Source organism: Miniopterus natalensis, chromosome 11 (assembly GCF_054644295.1).
Source record: "Miniopterus natalensis isolate mMinNat1 chromosome 11, mMinNat1.hap1, whole genome shotgun sequence".
In the NCBI taxonomy this organism is placed as follows: Eukaryota; Metazoa; Chordata; class Mammalia; order Chiroptera; family Miniopteridae; genus Miniopterus; species Miniopterus natalensis.
Genome location: NC_142091.1, coordinates 28,096,363 through 28,121,076, shown reverse-complemented (window position 1 = coordinate 28,121,076; position 24,714 = coordinate 28,096,363). Strand labels below are relative to the sequence as shown.

The 24,714-nt window shown below is 37.9% G+C and overlaps 1 protein-coding gene across 4 annotated transcripts in view; it reads right to left on the bottom strand.

Annotated features, from left to right (window-relative positions):
• Positions 1 to 24,714, bottom strand: part of NOX4 (NADPH oxidase 4) — a 128,282-nt gene that overhangs the window by 88,451 nt on the left and 15,117 nt on the right. For 2 of the 4 annotated variants that reach the window (XM_016206811.2, XM_016206810.2), the window contains exons 3-7: positions 15,393 to 15,503; positions 13,660 to 13,744; positions 10,112 to 10,209; positions 6,640 to 6,667; positions 619 to 691 (exon numbers count right to left, since the gene is read on the bottom strand). In XM_016206811.2, coding sequence (XP_016062297.1) covers positions 619 to 691; positions 6,640 to 6,667; positions 10,112 to 10,209; positions 13,660 to 13,744; positions 15,393 to 15,503 — 395 coding nt within the window. The remainder of the gene's footprint in view (positions 1 to 618; positions 692 to 6,639; positions 6,668 to 10,111; positions 10,210 to 13,659; positions 13,745 to 15,392; positions 15,504 to 24,714) is intronic. The other 2 variants (XM_016206812.2, XM_016206813.2) reach the window with 1 other exon arrangement.

Sequence of the window (24,714 nt, the reverse complement as noted above, 5' to 3'; positions counted from 1 at the left end):
AGTAACATAAGATACTGTAAAATATTGTGACAAACAGATGTGTCCACCAGAAAGAACATGTGAAAGTGTTCATAAAACTGTGTCTGCAATTGCTCAAAATCTTGTAACTAAAAAAATAAAGTGAATGCAGATATTTCCAAATATTTTAACAGATGTCAACTAACCATGTTTCCAAAGCTTTGTCTGGAATATTAAATTACAGCAAAACAAACTTGTATCAGGAAATGAGTTATAAGACAATTTTAAGTGATATGTTCTTGTGTATACACGTTGAATTCAATCCCATGTCTCATAGAAATACACAATCCTCCAGAAGTATGCCCCTGAAGAACTGAAATTTCCCTAGTTTAAAAAGTCTCCATACACGATTCCTTACCAACCTAGACTATTTGACTAAAACAAAGAGATTTTCTTTTCAAAAACAGGAAATGAAATGATATATATAGAAATGTCTTTACATCACTCTTAGTTACCCACAATAGTCCATTCATCAGAACACTGCATTGGCTAAGCATTCTGGTTAATCAAGAGTTTTTCTACACATGAAAACGAAGATAATCTGAAGGAAATTTAAATAAGCTGACCAGTAAATATTGAAATCGTGACTCTGACACTCACCGGATAGCATATGTAGAAGCTGTAATCATCAGGAATAGCACCAATACCATGAGGACTCCTGTCAGGCCAGGAACTATAAAAATATACAAAGTACATTTTAACTTAAGTCATACTGAGAAAAAAGGTACAAAAAATTATTGCCTTAAAATCCAAAGTATTATGCTGCTCTGTGGAAAGCCCAATTCAAATCACATATCTCCTTGTATGTTCTCTCTCAAAAAAGCTTTTTTTAAAAAAAAATTAGTACAATTTCAAGGTACTTAAGACAAAGCAGTCCTTCCTACCTTTAATAGAAGAATTTGTTCTTGTATTTTCAAATAGTCTATTCAGAATAGTGAATATGTACATATTTATACAGGTACATGTTATACCAAATGTCAGTAATTAATACATGGGACAGGATTGGCATTCAACACCCTTACTGGTTTGGTTACCCCTACCATAGTACTAAACTCCATTACTCTTCCCCCCTTTTAAGGAACTAACAGCTCCTTCAGTTTTAATTTCAAATAATTTCTTTTGGGCTTCTTATACATAATAAATTTTTTTAAATAAACAAAACCTAAAGCTTCCTAAAAACCACAACTTCAAGTGCAGAACAAAAAAATACTGGGTTTCAAGAAAAAAATGACAGTGCTGATATTTTCAGAAAATTTGTAGAAATATTTCTTCTAGTAGAGAAAACATGCTGAAATTAGTCCTTCTGATATGACATAACATTTATTTTTTTAAATGTGCAAACATGTTAGTTCTCAAAATTAATATTGACATGACATATTGCTACAAATCCAGTGTTAGCTCATACAGCACGTACAAAATGAATAGCTCATATACTATATTAAAAAGAGCTAAAAATCAAAATAGTCTCATTTCTTAATATCTTTTTACTACCAAATAAAATATCCCATCTATAAGTTACCTTTATTTACTCCTAAAATCATATAAGCAACAGTAACTTCTAACTGCCCTAGCTGAGAGATTTCATCTTAAATCTTCATAGGAAAGCTAATAAAACAATTCTGTTTCCAAACGTATAGACATCTCCCCACTTCTCTGCTTGCCAAGGAACCACCTATGAGACAGAAGGGTCATCATGGACTGTAAGCCAGGAGCAGAAGCTGACAAGCTGGGTCCAACAGAAGAGCAATCTGGGTGTGCACTGTTAGGGTTCCAGAGAGTTTTGAATCATTAAAAAAAAAAAAAAAAAATTAGAATGTAGAACAAGTTTCTACATGTAAAGGACCACATGAGAAATACGGGAGTTAGTCACTGAATATTTAATACTTTAGTGCTCTTTCCTGCTCCCTCTTCCCAACACACAAAGTTGGGAGCCTAACACCACTTGCTTTTCCCCAATGTGCCGAATCGGAACCATCTCTTCTCTCCACTTCTTTCCCAGGGCACCCCTTCCCATCATCTGTCCCATTGCCCCGGGTGAGGACTTGCTTCTTAGGGGTAAGAGAGGAGCAAGATAACTACATTAGTTCACACTAAAAGACTAACAGTACAGAAAAAAACTACTTAAAAAGAACAGCATGCTTACAAAAGGACCCAGCCTTCCCACTCCCGAGATATTTACCCAAGAGAAACAAACATATATCCACACAAAAACATGCTTAAAAATGTTTATAGCCACTTTACTTTTAACTAATAGTTAAGGTCTGTAAATAAGTTAAATCTCCATCCACAGTGGCATGGATACATAATCGTGGTATTATTATCTGTACCTGGAAAAGTAATCAGTGATTAAAAAAAAAACATGAACTGTTGATATACACACAACAACATAGATGAATCACAAAACTATTAGGCGAAGTGAAAAAAGCCAGATCCCCTAAAAGAACATCCAAAGAGCATAAGCTTTGACTCCTTTTATATACCATTCAAAAAGCATCAAACCATTCTTTAGTGATAGAAAATAGATTAGCTGCTAGGAGGGGTAGAGGGTAGGATGCATTATAAAGGAATACAAAAACTCTTTAGGCCCTGCCGGGCGTGGCTCAGCGGTTGAGCATCGACCTAGGATCTAGAAGATCTAAGTTCGATTCCCGGTCAGGGTGATCCCCAGTCCGGGGGGGAGGCGGGGGGATGCAGGAGGCAGGTGCTCAATGACTCTCTCATCATTGATGTTTCTATCTCTCTCCCTCCCTGTCCCTTAAAAAAAAAGGAGAAAAACAAAACTTTTTAGAATGATGGATGTTTGTTATCTTGATTTAGGTCATGGCTTTACATGTGTAAACATATGTCAAAACCAATAAAGTAGCATAATTTACATATGCACAATTTAATGTTCTTCAACTATAACTCAATAAATTTGAAGGAAAAAAAGAGGAGGTTTCTCTAGCTTCAAGTAATTAAAAAACTGACCAAATGATAAACGATAGAATCCTAGATGGCTCCATAATGTGAAATTGGTAGTTGAAGGCCTTTCCAGTGATTTTATTAGAGATTCATTGATGTCTGCTGTGTCTACATACACGGTTTCCTATGTGGTTCTAGACATGTCAAGATTAGTTATGGACTGTTTGCAAATCACTTCATCAAGAGGACGCCTGAAAAAACTGAGCATGTTTAAAACAGAGGCCTAATTTCCAAAGTGTATCATTTGAACATTAATTTACAAAGTAATTTGTAATTTACAAAGTAATAGGCGTGAGGTCAGTGAAGAAAAAAATACATACTTAGTATTAGAAATAAAAAAAAATATTGCAATTAATGTGATCCAAAAGAAGGAGCGGGGTGATACCTTAAGAAGTTACAATTTTCCATCACTGGAATTAAATAGAGTCTGGCCAGCAAATTACCTAGGATGTTGTAGAGAAGGCCTATGCATCAAGCAGCAAACAAGTGGCTTTTAATCCTTATATATTGCCATTTCTAGCTGAGTATTTTCTGGGCATCTACAGCGCACTGTTAAGTGCCAGAGGGAAAATGAATCCTGCTCTCCAAGGGATCCCGTTCTAGTCTGGGAGACAGGGTACACAGGTCCTTGCAACACACGGCATTATGCGCTAACGGAGAGCTAAGCATTGTGTGTTTTTGAGGTACATCGAAGGGTACCTAACCTAGCCCGAAATGACAGCCTAGCTTTTAAATCCGAGAATATTACCCTCTGTTCCTACACATATTCCAACAGTCAGGAAGCACAGGTTGGAAATTCCTGGGCTAGTGAACCTCACTGGGCAGTTACTTGCCAAAGGGAAGCACACTGTGAACACTTTAAATCCTTCAAGTTATGAAGCAAAACCTGTACTTGTTTCCTTAGAAAAAGCGATGCTTAAATGTTTGTTCTCATTGCCTTTCATCTATGCATATTAGATTCATTAACTATAGCCTTTAAAATGAATAATTTCACTATATTGCCATTTCTAGATGAAACTGAGAGATCATTTTCATCCATACCCAGATGCAGTCAGAAATATAGCATCTTGTATTCATTACCCTGTTTTTTCCAACATAACTGGAACCATAATTATATTTGTTTATGTGGGTTTTTCTTAGAGAAATTGGATATTGTGCATTTTATTGTCATATAAGGTACTACCAAATTTGGCGATATGTAATAAGTATTGTTAAATGAATGTTTGAGTACTCCAACCTTCCAAACTTAATTTACTTCTTAAATTCTTAATTGGAATTTTTTTTAATATTTCTTATTCAATGAGTCTACCTACCATATTTTATGTCACTTGTATTGCCACAAGCTTTATTTTCTATAAGACAATCTTAATTTCTCAGACCTAGGTTATATTGAAAAAATTTTAAAGACTGAAAGAGAGACGACTATGTTATATTAAACAAACTAAAATCCAAGAAACATATCAATCAATAACAAAATATTATTTATTACTAGAACAGCTGAAAGCATGCATGCATTCCTTCATCATGAACACTGATTTTTCCTAGGTGTTATGCAGACAACATTCAAAGATAGCTATAAAGTAGTGTTAGTCACAGATGTATTAGTAAAACGAAACTAGGTTGCCTCTTTGTAGAAAACAATGCCACTCATCCCATTACCATCCTTAGATTCTGCTTTGTTCTCTCACCTGCTATATCCAGTGGATCCAACCAAATACCCGAGGAGCTCTAGCTTCATAGTTTGGGGGTCCCACCCTCATACCAAACTGAAGACCTGGGAAGTGGATGGCTCTTGCTTTCATTAAATGATGTGGACTGGGCCACCAAAATAATGCTGACATGCTGATATTGGGTGATGCAAGTGGTTTGTACTGACAAAGTCCATAAAAATATTCACCTGGAGCCTTGCATGCCCACCCTGGAAAAGCTCATATTCAAGTGGAAAAGACAGTATATGTAAGGAAATAAATTATTTGACAACATAGTATTTTCACTATGTATCTTTAAGATCCCAGACGAAGAAGAGGCCAGCTCTGCCTGGTGGAATCAGGGAGACATTTGTGCAAGTCAGCTGAGACTTAAAGCAGGAGTTGACCAGGTAATAAAAAGATAGTAAGCTAAGGCAGTAGGCAAAATATAGGTGGCAGTGAGAAGTTATGCTCAAGAGTATGTAAGATGCTCCTTAAGGGTAAAACAGAAGCTCCCAAGATAAATGGAAAGGTTAATAAAGCGCATTGCCATGTCCCACCAGAGAGACTCTCTAGGAGGGAGCCAGGAAATTTCTGTTTTTAAGTGTCATCTCTACTTAGTCCAACATCACTCATGGGAATCTCTGGGAAAGGACAGAGCTGATGGGGTTACATGCTTAGGTGGAGAAACCGTCTGTTTATATAGAAGTTAATTATACTAAGTTTCTTAATGTAATATCTTTGTCATATAAGAAATGTTTTGTAAACTAAACTTTTTTAAACATTTCAAATGTTCCAAGGCTTCAACTATACTGTTTGCTGTAGAAAATAATATCAAAACAAAGTTCTTATCTATTTCTCTTAAATTAATTCATATGAACCAAAAAATACATTGATTTATACATATGATTTTATGTTTCTGCTTTTACTCTCCTCCATTTCTCATTGAATTCTTTTAAGGCTTAACAGAACAATGTTTTCAATGAGCAAAGTTGTAAACAAAACTAAATTATGTTCCTAAAGATAAAACTGTAAAATACTTTGCAAGTGGCAAATATCAAAAGACAGACAAATTTTATAAATCTAGACATATAATCGTGACATGGATGGGGAAAACACCTGATTTCTTGTTATTTTTCTTCATAAAATTGATTGAAAAGAAAAACAATGCATTTGACAGGGCCATGCCTCAGTGCCATATGCAATTCTGATCCTTAATAGGGTGTTACAGCCAAGCCTTTATGATAGATCATCTCAACTACCCACACATCCTAATCCCTGAAATATGTGCTAAAAATCCTCCAAAATACAGTTTTCTCCTTTCATCAGTATAAATATAAGGTTGAAAAGAGAATAATTTTGGTATGAATTTTACTAACATCACAGCAAAATTCTAGGACAAATGTGCTTTGAATAACAAATTAACCGTCTAGACTGAGGTTTCATGGGCAATATGCTTCAGAAGAAAAATTAAATTACAAATAAAAATGGGGCCACATTTCAAGAAAAATAAACTGATTTTAATGACTGTTCCTCTTCTATTTTATGGGTTTTAAGATTACAAAACATCCTACTAAATTACTGAATTATAACCACACTGATGCTGAGAGTGCTTGGTGTTTCTTTCCAGCACCTTGAGGGCAGGAACCTGTTCTACACGTGTTATCTCACTAGTACTTGCCACGGCAGGGTACGCAAAGCGGGTCCTCACTAAGCCTATGGCATTATATTGTTTTCATTGGAAGAACACAGGAAAGACAAATGCATTTACTTACTTTTGCTCTTCATTTGAACCCCAGCTGTTTCCCTTGTCCCTCTGTTGTCATTGCAGACTTACGTTTGAAGTCCTAATATTTGTTCTGATATGCAAATATCTATATTTTCACATGCACCTAATTGCCATACAATTTGATGATGCTTGTTTTCAAAAATTTTCCTGAATCTTAAGAAAGAGCAATGAATAACAACTTACCACTTGTGAAGAGAAGTTTTCTAGGATCCTGAAAAAAGAGGGAAAAGAATAATTGACTGAAAGATAAAACACTGATAATATAAAATTCTACAAGGAATCTGGCTGGGTATAAGATCCATGTATTAGGCATTTAAAATACTATTCTCCCAGTGGAAATAAGACTCAACTTTCCCAATGGTTTCATGACGCTAAAGGAGATTATAACAAGTACAAATCCAACTAGAAAAGTCTATCCATCTGAGAAAGGAGCAGCACTGGATGGAGTCAGAGGGCATAGGCTTTCGTCTTATTGGCTAATTAAAAGCTACTAGCAGCGGCCTGAAGCCCACCCTTCGACCAAATTGAAACTCAATATTTTTGGTTCTAATGTGGAAACACCACAATGACCAAACTACACCTACAATGTGTCAAGACAGTGAGAATCAAAAGTGATAAAACATATAGGAAAGGTTGTACACTGCAAATTCAGTGCAAAAAATACTAATTAAGAACTTATGTTTCAAATATTGTGAAAAGTAGTGATGATAAATAAGGAAGAGAGGTTCCTGTTACTCAAATATAAAACATTAATATTGTTAGTGTCTTCTTTAAACTACATCTCTCATGGAGTAATGAACCTTAGTCAACTGCTTTTCTGTCTTGTGGAAACTTAACTTAATCCCCAGTAAATTTGCGGATTTATTTTTCATCCTAATGGTGCTTAATACTGCTCAACTTTTAAATGCCTTTCCTATGCCTCCATTGAATCTGGGATCGGGCCAGGTATATAAAAAGTAGGAAGCCTTTGTACAATACAGTTTCAGGGGCCTTGAAGAAGGACCACTGGCTTAGGGACAGCACCTCATCCGGCTTAGGTCAAATGACTTCTGTACCTGGTTAAAGGGTAACGTAGAGTAACCTAATAGATGAACAACTACTAAAAATAGAGGACGAGATGATCGAAGTGGAATAAACAGCTATGGAATCTCGGAAGGCAGAACAACGAATACTGCCACAGAATAAAGATAGAATGTGAGAGCGAGAGACGGTTTCGCAGGTGAGAAGATGAGGCAGATTCAACGAGGCCATCAGGAAGGTGCCACCTTCACAAGTTGGAGGATGGGTCACTGAAGAACGGAGGAGGCAGGGTGAAAGCACGAAGCGATAACAGCAAGGCGCAGGGCACAGGCCCCTCTTTTGCACAGACAGTTCACAGGGACTGTATCTGCATCTGCATGCAATGTGTGTGTGTGTACTTTTTCATCTTTATCTAGCACATTGCCAGTACCTACAAGGTGCACAAAAATATTTATTAGAAGAAAGAGGAAAGGGAGAAAGGAAGGAAGGGACTAAAGGGGAAACATTAATTAAAATTACGGGTTACCTTTTTTATCTATCAGATTGGCAAAAAATGTTTTTAAAAGTGAGGTGTAGAAAAAAGCATTCTGATAAACTTGGGAGAACTGTGTCCACTGGTGACGGCTTTTTGAAAGGAAACCTGACAATGTCCATCAGATCTAAAAATGAGCATACCTTTGAAACCAGAATTCCACTTCGATGAATCTGCCTAGCAGTCATGCACAAAAAAATGAATTTATTGGCGAGTGGGTCATAACGAAAACTAGGAATCAACCTAAACATCTGTGAATAAAGAAAAGGCTAAGAAGAAATTATAGCCTCTTACTACGAAGGGAATAAGATATATTCACACATTCTGATACAGCAGGCCATTTACCGAAACAAGTAAGCTGCTGAGGAATATGTATCATAAATTACCGCTTAAAATACCTTAAGAGAAAACATGAAAGTATTAGCTGTGGCTATTTTTGGAGGAGAAGCTTTTGCTTTTCATGTACTTGGGAGTTTTAAACTATTTTATACTGAGCATATATCCCCCTTAAAATAAAAAAAAATTAATGACTAAAAGTATTGAAATATTAAGCAAAAGTATCTTACATTAAAATAATCTAAGCATTATAGTTATTCAAGACATGAATTAGAAAACAAAAGAGAGAGGTCAAGAAGGAAAGGCTGAAGCAGGAAACTGCAGCAGAGGCCAGAGGCATGGGCGGAAGCGGGGTGCTACGCGGGGACGCGGCGACTGGTCCAAAATCGCTGCGTGAGCAGAGCTGCCACTGGCTGGCTAAGAAGCTGGGCTTGCCGGTGGTTCTTAAAGCCAGGTGCACACTACAGTCACCCGGGGAGCTCTTTAAAAATAACAATGCCTGACCCCAATCCAGATCAGTTAAATCATCCTGGTCTTTTTAAAAACACGAGCATAATCAAAGCATGTATCAAAAGGTGCTTGCTATTTGGGTTTGGGAATTTGCCTCTGTGTTTGTTGTTACTTTTTTAGTATTAATCTAGATAGGTCTGGGGATACGTGGAGAAGAAAATGGAGTGGGAGGAGATGGGAAATAATCTTACGAAGTCACAACCCGACTTAGCAGAGCAGGCAAGGTTCTGATCAAACGGGAAACAGAGCAGTGGGGGTTTTTGTTTGTTTTAAGTTTATTTTTATTGTTGACACTATTACAGATGTCCCCTATTCCCCCCCACACACTTCTGCCGTCATCCAGCCCCCACCCCCTCCCAGGCCTGCAGCACACTATTGCCTGCGACCGTGAGCTATGCATATACGCACCTAAGTTGTTTGGCTAATCTCTCCAGCCCTCCCACCCCACTCCCCTCTGAGGCCTGTCAGTCTGTTCCATGCATCCACACCTCTGGACCTATTTGGTTTGTCAGTTTATTTTGTTCGTTAGATTCCTCCAAACAATATAAAGAACTCATACAACTGAGCAGCGGGGTTTTAATGCAGCCTCGGCCTGAAGCAAGGGCAGCCTGAGGACAGGGGGAAGGTACAGGGATTCGACCAGGGCTGCGCCCGTGCTGCTCATCAGGCGCCGGCCTGGCACCTCACACGCGTCATTTCGTTTCATGGGCCGCCACACAGGGAGCAACGCGCCCCTGCGTCAGACGCTGCCTGCTACAGAATTCAGCTCAAGGTCGCCTATTTTGAGGATGAAAACACAAACGAATCACTAAAACTCAGTAATATTTTTTAAGTCAAATAAACTGATTATCGAGGATCCTCAAATGATCAACCTGCTTTTCTGCCCCGTTTCCCTCAAGCACAGTGTCTGAGTTATTCAAGGATTTTTCCCCTGGAATGGGGCTGTTGACAGTCTCCACCGCATGACAGGAATTAGACAGAAGCTGTCGGGAGGCAGAAGGCAAGCCTGAGTGGCAACCGTGTGCACACTGCACAGCATAAAACGTAGACACTCTCTGAACTCCCATTTTCAGCGAGAGACTGTGAAATAGTAATTACCTATATCTCCAATTTAAAAGGAATAAACTCAGCTTGACAAACTGCATTTAAGAGCACTCAAAAGCAGCAGCAAGGTACACATTTTCTGTGAAAATCACGGACCCTCATTAGTCATCTCACGACTAGTGAAAGAAAAATGAGGAGACGGACACCACCCACCTCGTCGCGGTATCTTGCTACGTTCAGTTCAGTGAAATCCTCACGGTAGTTCTCGGAGAAACTGAGGACATTCACCAGATGGGCAGCCACGTGCACACCTATAGAACCCACCAGGCGCAAGTCAGTGGGTTTTCAGGTATGTTCTACGAAGAGGAGTCAGTTCCTCTCTCTACGTAAATACAGGGTCAAACTTTGACAGCTACATGAGCAATAAAATACCACATTTAAAAGGGGAGTTTTAAAGACACAAACAGTCTTGACTATACGCAGTTTCAGTATTAAAAATCATGTGAAAAAACTGAATTTTCAAAGGCTAGAATAAAATAACCCTAGGAAGTCGAGGTTAAAAAAATACACCTGTACACATGCACACACACTTACACAAGCGAGTGATATAATAATAAGAGCATTTACTTATTTCTTTAAGCAGCTCCTGGATATTTTAGAGGTTCCACTCTTTCACATTTCCCCTAACTCCAAACCTGTTATCCATCTTGTATACTTCACTGCCACTCAACGTAAAATAAAGGCTCTCTGAGAACCTTATAACCAGTGGAAATTTTTCACAGTCTACAAATTCAAATCATAATGTCTTAACCCAATAGCAAAAGTGTTGGTAACCACTTCATGGGGCAAACACTCAGGAAAATAATAATTACCATTTAATTATCTACAATGGCACACTAAAGAGTGCTCAACTGACTCGGAGCTCATACAAAATATAAAAAGTGCTAGGAAACCACTAAAGAGTTGAAGACATTTGTTTTGACATGCCAGGGAAAAAAGAAAGTTATACTGAAGAGGTCGGACAAGGAAGGAGTAATGACCTTGTGTACTGGACTACAATGCCCTCCTCCCTTTCCAACCTTCTCCTGTATGTGAAATGCAGTTTGAATTAACAGCACATTATACTGTACGGGAAAGAACATCAGAAAATTAGTTGGGAACCTGTCTTCTTGGCTATTGTACTGCTTGCCTACCAGCACCTCAAGTTACTTCTCTATAAAATGACAGAAATAGGCCCTGGCCGAGTGGCTCCGTCCGCTGGAGCATCGTCCTGTGCACCAAAAGGTTGCAGGTTCTATTCTCGGTCAGGGTTCATAACCAGGCTGCAGGGTTGACCCAGGTGGGGGCATACAGGAGGCAGCCAATGGATGTCTCTCTCTCACATCACTGGTTCTCTCTCCCCCCTTCCTTTCGTCTCTCTCTAAAAATCAATAAAACATACCCTGGGGGTAGGATTATAAAAAAAGAAAAAAATGACAGAAATAAGAGACTTAACGAAATAAGTAACCCTAAACTGCTTAATACACCATTATAGTTTACACAAATACATGGAGGTAGTGGTTCAAAAGAAAACAGAGCCTAGAAACTAGAAAACTCTACAATTCCCTCAAAACCAGCATATGAGATACAAGTAGGCCAAGAGTTCTGAGTTACTCACGAAGACAAATCAAAATGAGAGAGAAGGACTGAAATACTAACTACCTAATAATTATTTAAAGGATTTACAAGCTCCTGCCAGTAATCAAGATAGAGGAGGGAAGAGGGTCTCATAAAAAAAGTGAACAGGGAACTAGAAGTGAGATAATAAGCAATGACAAGGTTTCAAAGAAACAAAAGATATCTAGGTGAGGCTCAACTTTGGCACAGGTATAAAACATTATTTAAGCAAAATGATCTCTTATAGCTCATCACTTCAGAAATTAATAGTAAAAAAAAATAAATCCCTTTATTTTAAATTAAAGATTTATATGTTAAATACATACTTTGTGTCTCAAAAATGTAAAGGCTTCCTTAGAGGAATTGCCACTCTTTCTGAATTATCCTGAATAAAAGTTCTAGGCAATAGCTATATCTTAAGGGGTACATTCACCTCCTTTAAAAGGCCTTTTAGGTCACCCGGCTGGCATGGCTCAGTGGTTGTGTGTTGACCCACGAACCAGGAGATCAGGGTTCCATTCCCTGTCAGGCACCTGCCTAGGTTTTCGGCTCGATCCCCAGTAGGGGGCGTGCAGGAGGCAGCCAATCAATGATTTTTATCATTGATGTTTCTATCTCTCTCTCCCTTTCCCTCCCTTTTCTCTGAGATCAATAAATATATATATTTTAAAATAAAAATAATAAAAGGCCTTTAAGGTCAAAAGAATGCAGGGCTTCTTGTTTTAGGCAGCAGGCAGAAAGCTATGCCGGGCACTTTGTACGGATTCTCTCATCTAATTCTCACAATAAAACGAGGAGGTAGGTAGAATCATCCCTCTTTTACAGACAGGAAAGCTAAGGTTAGAAGGGTAACTTAGCTAAGGTCAGGCCGCTAGCCAGTGGCAGAATGCAGTCCTTCTGGAAAACATGCTCATTCGTGGCTATACTCTACACTCTCAGTCTCCTGGTCATTCTCCAACTGGCACAAGGACAGTTTAGAACAAATCAGGCCATGAATGTGCCAGTGTCTCATGATCCCCTCCCTAGTTCTAATCCATCCTAACCCTTATCACTCCCTTGGCCCCCATCTCTTCCTGGGCTCTCACTCCACGCCCGGACTCGAGCTGTATTGAAGTTATCATCCCATCCCTGAGCCCCTCTCCATCTCTCCCCTCCACCTCCATAGGTGGCAACTACCAATGGGAAGACAGATGTTCAGGCATAAAACAATAAAGAAATACTTGGCAAGTATTAAAAAGCTTAAAATTTAATGATTTCTTGGTAATAGCTGTATCAAAACACTACTGATTAAAAATGGCCATACATAAATATCCAGATCAAAGGTTCCTAGCATCAAAACAGCTCTGTCCTACAAATAACCAGATGAAAATGTCAGGGGCTATGCCACTGAGATAATTAATCCCTGAGATTGTAAATTATAATAACAAATTCTACCCTAAGAACTTCATATGCATGTCCTCATTTGCATGTCACACAGTAAGACAGAAGGGCAGCTGGGGATAAATCCCATATAATCCATCTCCAGAGTCCATACACTTGATTCATATATTTATTACCTTCTGTTCCAAAAAATTCTTAAGTATTTTGTAAATACTCGGGATAAAAATTTTATTTTAAAATTACTCTTAAAAACCAAAAGTCTCTCACTTTTTACTTTAACTTGGAATTGAGCAGGGTACATTTTCACAATATGCTCCTCTAGCCAAGTATTATTTTCAAAGAAACATTTATCAATTATAATTTCAGGTGGTATCATATTCAATGAATGTACAGTCTGCAATCTAATTGTGATACACTTAAACTCCTATCACGTCAATACATTTAGAGCTTAAAAACTTTTACTCTGCTTCTTCCAGTCTTTTTAAGTGAAATTATTTACTTTTAGGAAACACTCCTTACCCACTTGGAGGCCAACCTCTACTATATATATGTGGCATAAGACACACCTATTTTCTGTAGCACCATTAGACAACTCTCTAAAAACATGGAAGAGAAAATTGAGCTGTGTAAGAAAATCACAAGTTGGTGACAGTAAATAATTTATAGAATAATAAAAATACCACTTATAAAATATTCTAACACTTAACATCTTTTCATTTTCTCACCTGAGAAAATACAGATGGTAACACCACAGATTATATGGAATGTTCTGCTTTTATCCAACAATCTTCTGGTTCTCCTGCTTGGAACCTAAATAAAAACCATTTAATATTGTAAAAATGATGCAGTAAATAACATATATGTACAGAGTTTTTCACTACAGCATTTTTTATAATACCAATGTTTTAGAAATATGACAGAAGCCTATCAATTAAGAATTAGTGAGATGAATTATAATATATCTAATCAAGAGTACACTCAAATCATTAAACAGAATGTGAGAAGACTTATTATTGATATGGAGAAATGTGCAAGATATATGGTTAGGTAAAAGAATTATAAAACATAAATCCTATATTGTTTAAAATTAGTGGCATTATATGTTAACAGATCTGTAGGCATTTGCCCCAAATTGTAATCAGCTGTTGTTCTCGTGGAACATTAGGGGAAACCTTCACTGATTACTTCGTGTATTCTGGAATGTTCGAGTTTCACTATATATATGTGTGTGTGTGTATATATATATATATATATATACACACACACATATATATATATGATTTCCTTTTGCAGTAAAAGAAAAAAAGATTGTTTTTAAATAAAGCAATTTCATTTTTTATTTTAAATGCCTGTTTGATCTTAAGAAAAATAAAATGTCAAGCATCATTGAACACCTATGTTTCACACTAGGGGACAATGCTTTAAGATGTATGAAATCCTGAGAGACTTAGATGGGCACTTTTCCTACCATTTATCTTCTCTTTCTTCCTGCCAAGCCAATGGCCAGCCACAGAGATCAAAACCTATCATTTTACAATGGTAGGCAACCAAGAGTTATTTCCACAAATTGCCACATTATAAGTAAAGAGTTTCCAAATATAATTATATGAAAAGATTGAGAAGCTTTACAGTAGTAAATCCCATCATAGAAACTTCACAGGACATCAAAGTAACCTCACATTAACAGCTCCTTTTAAAATAATCAGTATCTATCCAGCAGTGCCTTACCATCTTAGTGAAAAAAGAAATAACCACAGCATACACACACACACACACACACACACCAGGATAATACAAAAGAATTTCAGTTGAGTTTTAACTTTCAAATTGCTTTTCTGTTTCCTTAAATCCTTCATTTTACAACACTAAATATCCACACATGACATCACTATTTAATCAAGACGTCTTTTCTATGCCTATTGCATGACTCAAAACAAGTGTGTGTTTTAAGAGATAAACTGCCACCGACACTAGCAGTCATTCTATGTATTGCTCAAAAGCCACAGGGCTTGAGTTTGCTCACCTGAATTTAACTAAATGAAAAACATTTACCAGCGAGAAATGGTACAGTGGGAAGAGCTCAGAACTGGGACTGATCTTAGCTCTGCCTTTCAGTAGCCTCATGATCTTCAAGTTACTTAAACCCTCTACGCCTCAGGTTTTTCTTCTGCAATACCTGATTGCAGAATCACTGTAAGGATTCACAATTACATATGCGAAGTGCTTAGCACGGTGCTTGATGCCACTATTAGCAACTTTTCCTATGATCCTCTGCCTTTAGCATTGTTATCTAGAAGAGCTCGCTGATCATCTTGACAGGTGACATGGTCTTTCCTGTCATTTTTGAAGCAATCACTCTGGCAGAAAAATCAGACCATGAAACTATGTAGGACTAATCAGCTACTGTTGTACTTGATTTTTAGGCTGCGATCTGTGACTAGAATTTTATTTTTCTTACCTTCTGGGATCCTCGAAGGTAAGCCAGGAGTGTCCGGCACATGGGTAAGAGGATAAGGCTGCAGTTGAGGTTAAGAACAGATGCGGAGGCTCTGCTTAGACACAATCCTAGCTGAACAAATAAGGCAAAGGTCAAGACACAGCCCAGGACAAAGTAGACTGCAAACATGCTGCAGGCCTCACCTGCTCCCCGTAAGGATCACGGTCAACACCAGCTCCTTGAAGAGTCTTGAATCACCTTCCACTTCCCTCTCACCAAGGACCCCTAACAGAGACCGGTCTCTTTCTAGTCTCCTCTCATTTCTACTGCTGTTAGAATAACCTGAGTACATTCTTCCAGCACGGGGTCAATGTCTTGTTCCGCCCACCATGCTGTTCCAGGTATCAAGAGCCCTAGAGAGCCTCAGTATATCCTGCACTTCCACCCTGGTGCAGCGCTGAATCCTTTGCTCATTGATAAGGTACAGAGAATGTCAACAAAGCTTTGTATTTGTGTTCTCTCTGTATATTTAAAAGGTTTTTTTTCAATTGCAGTTGACATTCTCTCTCTAGAACACTCTGTGCCTCCACACAGCTCCCTTCGGCACCACCAAATGTCTTCAAGTTCTTCACCTTAAGCACAGCTCTAGAGTTCGACCCTGACCCAAAATCAGGAGAAGTCCCAGATCAGCTGTGTCTTATACAAAGTTAATCAAAACCACATTGCACAACATATTTAAAAATAAAAATCAGTCCCCTTCAGTATTGATGCAATACTCTTTGACAACTAATTTTTATCAAACTCTTGCTAGATTGTCATCTGCTGTTGTCTGGTACTAACCACATTGTTCACATGAAGACAGCAGATGGGGTCATGTCTGTACACTTGTCCTGAAATAAACATAAAACTACTATTTTAAGCATATTGGTTAAGAAATATGTGTAAGCCAGATGCTTTTCTTATCTTGAAATGGTTCGTGCCCCTGAGATTCCCAACTTAACTCTTGGAAAAATAGCAATTCTGTTACATATTATTTATTGTCAGCATATGAAGTATTGTTCCTGAAGGGGAGACAAGGTAATAAGTAGTGTCAGGAAAGCAATAATTTCCATTGGCTTATATAAAAATTCCCAGTTAGGCTATTTCTACACCATGAGTTAGAACACCTTAGGGAGACAGCTCATTGCATGTACCAATAACTGGACAAACAAAATCTCTGGGCTATCTTAAAAAATGTTAAGTATAATTTTCACACCTCAATCAGCAAAATTATTACCCTTTGAAAGTGGTAGGTTTTTGTTGTTTAGGCCTCCAGAGAAATAGAATAATTTTCATCTCTTTTGACCTGGCATCTGTATATAATAAAATTTTAGCTCATACTTTAGATAATATTTTTACCTAAAACATAAATGTACCAGGATAATAATTCACTTAAAATACATCAGCTAAAACCTGTCATATTAAATTTATGACTTAAGATATACCAGTAAGTTATCCAAATTTCCTTTTTGGTTCAGTGCTTTAAAGAAAATTCTTATACTTCATTTTCTAATTATTTTGTGTGTGTGTGTGTGTAAGTGCTTTATTGTTGTGTTTACATTAAATCACTCAGTAACGTCATTCAAAGTGGCTTTAAGTGTCCCCTTGGGATAGAGTTTATTTCGGCTTTCCACTTCTTCCTTCAGATGCTGCAAAATCTAACCGGAAGTTTTACCACGAACTCATTTCCTCACATATGTTTGTTCCTGAATATATTTAGTTCTTTAAACTAAGATGAAAGCTTTTATTATGTTATCAGAGTACAAATTCCCTCCTTCAGAAGTGGTGCCGAAAGTGAGGCGCATTGAGACAGATCCCAGGGGAGAGGCACAGTCACCTACTTGCTACGTGGGGAACCCTCTCCAGACGGCAGCAGCTGCTCTACTCGGCCGTTATTCAGCCCTGGCCTCCTTAGTAAGAAGCTGCCGCAAACGTTCTCTAGAAAGAAATGACGGCCTTAAGTTAGGTGCCCTGCCACCCTGTGAGGAACTTGTCCCCCCATTCCCAGGGATCTTAACCGGCTAGTTCTCGCATGTCATTCCGGTTAGCTGTCACTAGGTGGCAGTGTTACTGTCACGTTGAAATCCTACCTGTCAAGGTCTCTAAAACAGAATGAAGAATTTCATATGTACTTCTTAAAACTGTAAATATATTTTGGATAGATAGACACTAATAAAACATAGCTTAGTTCTTGCTCTAGGCAGAATGTTTGTGTCCCCCCAAAATTCATATGTTGAAACCTAACGCGAGGCACAGCCTTTGGGAGGCAGTGAGGTTTAGATAAGATCGTGAAGGTAGTGCCCATGTCATGATTAAAGGAGGAAGAGACCAGAGCTCGCCTGTTCTCCAGGTGAGGATTCAGCAAGAAGATGGCTACCTGCAAACCAGGAAAAGAGCCCTCACCCCACAGTGAATCTGCTGGGACCTCGATCATCAACTTCCCAGCCTCCAGAACCCTGAAAAATTAATGTTTGCTGTTTAAGCCACTCAGCCTGTGGTACTTTGTTCTAGCAGCCCAAACTAAGGCAGTCCTACGGACAATTCTAGGAAAATCTGCCATATGAAGCAAGTGATAAGAGAATATAGCATCTCGGTATATCAAGTGGATGGTTATTTTCCTAAAATCTCAATTTCATGGCTTTTATCTTAAATCTTCCACTTCATAACTATGAGTCTTGATCTTGTTAACTGTCCTATTCTGTAAAGTTGAGGGTAAAATGTCTTTATCTGTAAAATTAATATAACATATAATAGCTATGAGGACTTTTGTGAAAAAAGTTTTTAAAAATGCAAGCATTATATAAAATGAACTTATTGCCTTAGGGTCACTGTATCCCATCCTTTCTCTAAATGTTCTCTTTGGTATTTTAGAGCAAGTGTTCCACTTACATTACTCATTCAACACACTTAGTGTCATATGCACATATTGCAAGGCACCAGGAGTTCAACAGTGAATGCCTTTTACCTTAGGATGCTTATATTTTAGCAGGGGAAGCAGACATTGAATCAAACAGTTACATAATCAAATGTAAATGATAACAGTGATCAGTGCTGTGAATGAGAAATACCAAATATGAGCATGTGTGACAGGACATGAGGTCTCAGTAGGAAGGTTAGAAACACTTCCTCGCTTAAGTTAATAATGAACTGAGGCCTGGAGGGTGACAGCAGGCGTCATCTAGGAATGAGAAGGCCATCCATGCAGAAAAAATCAGCATGACAACTGATGTGTGGCAAATGGGAGCATGGGGTGCATTTGAGAAACGACTAGCAGGCCAACGTGGCTGGATCGGATGCGGAGGGCGATACAACATAAAACTGGAAAAGCAGGTAGTGTAGACCTTGCTGGGCTTTGTAGGTCACATGAAGAAATGGGTACATTTATCCTAAAATCAATGCAGCGTGGCCGTGTTTTAAGCAGGGAGCTTGGTATGAAGAGATCCGTATTTGATAATGATTACTCTATTAAGTGTGGAGAACAAATTGGAAGTAATTTGGGCAATTACGTTATTTTGTGTAATCATCACAAAATCGAAATTTTGTTTGAGACAAGGACTACATTTTACGGCAATTATATCTGAGTCTTCTATAAAAAAGGTATTCAGTTTTGACTAAATATTTTGCTAAATAGTTCACTAAAACATATTTGTAAAATGGAGAATTAAAACAGCCTAACCCACATCCCACCATCCACCCAGTGTCTACCCACAACCCTGACCAAAGGCTGAATTTTCCCAGAGACAGCAGCTGATACCACCGTGAAAGCTGCTCTTTTGTTTTCTTATGCCTACATGAAACCTGTCTGTAACTTCCCGCTAGGCTACTCTGGATATTACTAAAGCAGGCATTCAAACGCTGAAGATAAAAGGAGAAGGATTTCCGAGCCTAATTTTGTTTTCTTCATGCTAAACACAACTAGCTGCCTAAAAAATTCTGGATATAATTTTAAGACTCCCCCATCCTCTCAGTGGCCTTTCCCAATGCACCAGAATTCACCACATCGTCTACACAGACTAACTACAGAGCGGTCTAAAGATCACTCCCTCGCTAAGGACATGATCGGCTTGTTCTGTCTGTTACACTGTGGGGTGACTGGGTCACACAATGGCTCATCTGGGGTTTACAACATACAGACTTTCTCACATGAAATGTTCTTAAGCAATAAGCCCCTCTATCCTATAGAAAAGGAAACAGGAGCTGTGAGAGCGCAGGTATGTGAATGCAAGAATGTATTGGCTTTAGCACATTATATGGGGTGTGAACCCTATATTCTGATGTTTTTCCTTATTAATTTGCCTTAGCTGAAATTTTACATTCATATTTTCTACATCTTCACCCAAGTTCTTGACAAAGCTATTAAAATGTAACAAAATCCTACTGAAATAGTTTACTCTAGAGGGAACTTGCAAACTACCTTTTCTGGTAAATTAACTTTGAAACAAACATTTTTCTTTCAACTGGGCATTTTCTCAACAATTTGGGGAAAATATAACATGACATTCTACATGTAAATATCTATATATAACTATATATACGTATGAAAAGGCAAGAGAAGTATTAATAGTAAGTTTTACTAATTGGTCATTTTTCTAGGTACTGCTTGGTAAGTCAACAATTAGTCAATTCCAGGAAAAAAATAAGAATAAAAACTACCATAGAGGTTTGTTTATAAAGTATTTTTTATATTCTGATTTGGTATTTTGTGTTTGTCTAAAATTATGTAAATTTGTACTCATTCAGGCCAATTTTTTAGACTCTTTTCCCCCAAGAAAATATTTTTAATCAAACCAAATGAAGCCTACATAATACCTAATTCTTGCCTGGTTTACGATCACAGAACTGTAACTCTTTCATGAGGCCTTACAAGTCACCAACCTCCTTTTTGCCTCCACATACACCACTAGCTTGTATAGAAGTAAGGACTAGAACCCAGGCCTCTCTCCAAGCTCTCTCATGTCCCTAAAAGCACTTCACTCCCCAGAACAGAGATGTGAATTCAGACACCTTGTCTAGGGTTCTTTCCAAACCATATACTTTCTTACTCTTTCAGTTGCTTATACTTTTACCCAACCAGCACCTTTCCCTGTCATTTTGGGTAAATCCTGACACAAGATTTCCCTAATCTGACTGTACACTGAAATCACTTGATGTACTATTTAAAGATAAACATATCTCTGCTATACTTCCTGAAATTCTGATTCCTGAGATCTGGAGCAGAGCCCTCAAGAGGTACAACCAGGCTTGTCAATCACTGTTTTAGAATATGCTTTGACATCGGACAAACTTGAGTTTGAAGCACCTTTATTAGCTCTGTGGCCTTAGGTGATTTTCTTACCCTCTCTATCATTTTCCTCATCTCTATATTTTTTTTAATGACAACATATCTACCCCAAAATATTATTATATTAAATGAGCTTATGTGGTACTTAGTGCAGTGCCTGGCATGTAGTAAGAAACCAACAGAAGCCATTGTCGGCATTCTGGTCCCTCGCCACCCATGACCCAGACCTAGTTTCAGAACCTGAATGCTCTCTGGCACGGCCTTTCCAGGACTGTTTCCATCCTCAGCTCTAGAGGGTGATGTTATCGTCGAAGCTAAGGGAGCTGAGCTTTATTCCACTGAACTGTATCTAAAGGACTCAAAGACAGTCCTAGTAGCTAGTAGGCATTCAATAAATATATGGTAGATGAATGAATGAATGAATGAATGAATGAATGAATGAATGAGCCTATGAGATGATCCTTCCATGTCCTCGTTTTGAAAATTAAGAAAAAAAAGAATCAGAACCAAAAGTGACGACTACCTAGAGATCTATGCAGCTATAGCTAGGATCAGAGCTCAGGACCTGCTCTTTCCGTCCTACCGTATTGCCCAGGACAGCAACTCTGACCCACTTCCCTAACTCCCACCATTCAGGGCAATGGGATTTACCCTATGGAATGGAGCAACACCCAATCTGAAGAAAATGCTCAGGGCCGCTGTAGCTCTTTCATGAGACTGTATAGGTCATCTACCCCAACCTTCTTTTTGATTCAACTTATATTAGTAGTCTATAAATAAGCCATATTCATAATACCAGAAGGCCACTCAGCTATACTTTTATGCTACATGGCTCAGTTAAGCTTCTGGGTGTATTACCCTGACTAGCTATTCCAGGTCTTCCTGCATATATTAGTTTTCTATTCCTCCCATTTGTGATGGCAATGCCTCCTCTTCCAACCTCCATGCCAACGACCAGGTGAGCTCTTTACTATTCCTGAAATCTCAGGCCAAGGGGCATTTTCTCAGACTTTGCTAGGGGTGACATCCCTACCTATACCCTCATTCATAATATTATGTAATGTTATAATTTAGCATATGATGGACATTCCACAGGAGCAAGATTGCACTTAAGAATTAAAAAATGGCATTTCAATGAAGGCCTACTTCAAAAGTGGATTAACTATTTTGATAAGGTTTCATATAAAAACAATAATGAATAACATGTCATGAGCAACTAGAAAGCAGTTAAGAACTGGAGGAATTTTTTTTTTTTTTTAATCCCAAAATAAACTACCAATTCAGCTTTTGGGGTATATCCAGAAGTCCATGAATGACCCTTCATGACATAATAAACTGTAATTCATTCCAAATGACGCTAGCTGGTTTTTGTCAACTCACAGCCCTGGAGACTTTTAACTATGATGAAGTTTCTGACTCAAGTTGATCTCTCTTCCCATCGATAAACTGCTTCTTTTATTTTTTTTAAACACTGTGTCTAAAAGAAGCTATCAATTCTAAAGAGAGAAGCTAGGGGAAAAATTTTTTTCCATATAACTGAAGGGAACACCAAATGTATAGTGTCCATTGTGACTTTCTATCCAGATTGCCTTATGCTGAACTCAAATCTTTCCTTTTGTATGTTAGCAACCTTCGTTCTACCCTTCCTAGATATAAACATTCTTCCATTTTCAGCAGAAATGTGGTCTTTCCTTAGAAGCTGATTATGAGTCAGAAGAAAATGTAGCTATTACACAGAAAGAAGCAAGATTATAACATGGTATATCTGTCCTCATTTTGTCTACCTTGTCTTTCCTGCGCCCAAAGCCAAAAGACAGAAAAGATTCACTTCTAGAATACATGTCTGTCTGGGAAAGTTCAAGTTCAACGTAAATGGGACTCAGAATGCATATGAAGACATTCATGGGTCACCAGATTTAAAAATACAAGGTATTTATCACAGATAACACTGTGACCTCCACCAAGGTCCCTTGCCTCCAAAACCTAGAACTGAAGAATTTGACAAAACAATAATAAAAACTTCCTCTACTTTCCCAACTATTCTAAAAAGTCAAAAATACATCATGCGAAAATGGTTTGACCGCTCTAGCGGACAAACATTATTAAAATGGAGTTTATTTTAATTTACCTATTAAATTCTTGTGGATATTCATGCCAATCCCTTATGCCTTCCTCCTTTGTTAGGTACAACCACAAGGCTCTCAAGACTTGTAGGGCATTTGGTTTAATGTCATTATTATATTTTCCTTTTCCTATAGAAATGATCCATGCAAAGGGAAAGGCATCGAGGAAGAGAATGCATTTTTTGGAGTGTGGTGTTCTAGAAAGCTGAGATAGGCCTTGTCTCTGCGACATCACAGGTCAGGCAGATCTGATCACAATTACTGAGTATGTAGTCACCTCTCAGCTACCCTTATCAGGAACAGTCATTTCAAATCCTTGCATGATTCTTCCTCATCTTTAGACCATTATTAATTTTTCAACATTCCTCCTAAATTTTAGGACAAAATTTTAGGACTAAATTTGAAGACAAAATAGATATACTAGTGGCCTGAACATATGGAATACTTTCTTAAAGAAAACAATACTCATAGTAATGGCACCCCTTTGCTTGGTTAGAATTTTAGTCAGACTGTTCATAATAAAGTATATTAAAACTCATATATTGAACATAAGATATTGAGTATTAAGATTTTTCTTTCATGTCTGTCAAGCATACTCTACTTAAATACAGCTATTTGACTCCTCTTGAACTCAATCTTACTTGTTAATAACCTGTCTTATTTGAATCTATAAAATTGTCTTTAAGTTCTACCTTTGTCATCAAAATACTAGCAATCTTAGCTAATGCAGCATGTCTTTTAACTATAACTTTCAACTTTGAATCAAGTTGACTTTCTTCCAGTCTTTCTTTGGAAAAAAACTTTCTCCAAGAGCCTATTGATTCTAAGAGAAAGAACTATTGATGCATTTAAATGGCCAAAATGCCTAACAGAGTAGGAATTCAGTAAAGATAGACTGAATGAATGGATATTTGGTACAGATTATTTACCTAAACTTCATGATGCACACATACACTAGTCCCCCATTATCCACAGGAGATACGTTCCAAGACCCTCTGTGGATGCCTAAAACAGCAGATAGTACCGAACCCTATGTATACTGTTTTTCCCCATACAGTTGGCCCTCCATTTCTGTGGGTTCTGCATCTGCAGGTATGAAGGAATAACCAAGGAACTTAAGCATCCAAAGATTCTGGTATCCTTGGAGGTCCTAAACCAAACCCCCACAGATACCAAGGGACAACTGTATGTACATACCCTATGATAAAGTTTAATTTAGAAATTTGACATAGTAAAAGGTTAACAACAATAACTAATCAAAAAGAATGTGCAACTCTACACAGTAACATAAGTTAGGTGAGTGTGTCATTATGAAGTAAAATGAGGGTTACGTGACCACAAGCACTGCAATAGCGCAACAGTTGATCTGATAACCTAGGCAGCTTAATTGTCTGACAGGCAGGGAGCGTACACCATGTGGATAAGCCGAACAAAGGGATGATTCACATACCAAGCAAGACACAGCAGAACACAGATTTTATCACGCTGCTCAGCAGGACGCACAATTTAAACCTTATGAATTATTTCTGGAATTTTCCATTTAATATTTTCAGACCTCAGTTGACTATGGTTAACTGAAACCGTGGCAAGCAAAACTGTGGGTGGGGGTGGAGGTGGGGGGTACTGGTTACTGTATTTAAGCATTAGACTCTTCTGACAAACTCGTCACACGGTTTAATTGGTCAACATACAGTGGTTCACAGTTCATCCCCTGATAAAACAAAAATAAATCAAAGGTAAGATGGTATATTAGTATAATAGAGAAACTGTAAATCAAATTAATATTTTCTTAAAAAACTAACATTGAATAAAATAAAAATATCACATCTTAGCCTTTCTTTTAAAAATAAAATAACATACAGACATACTTATTCAAGTGTCCATGTAAATTTCTGTAAGG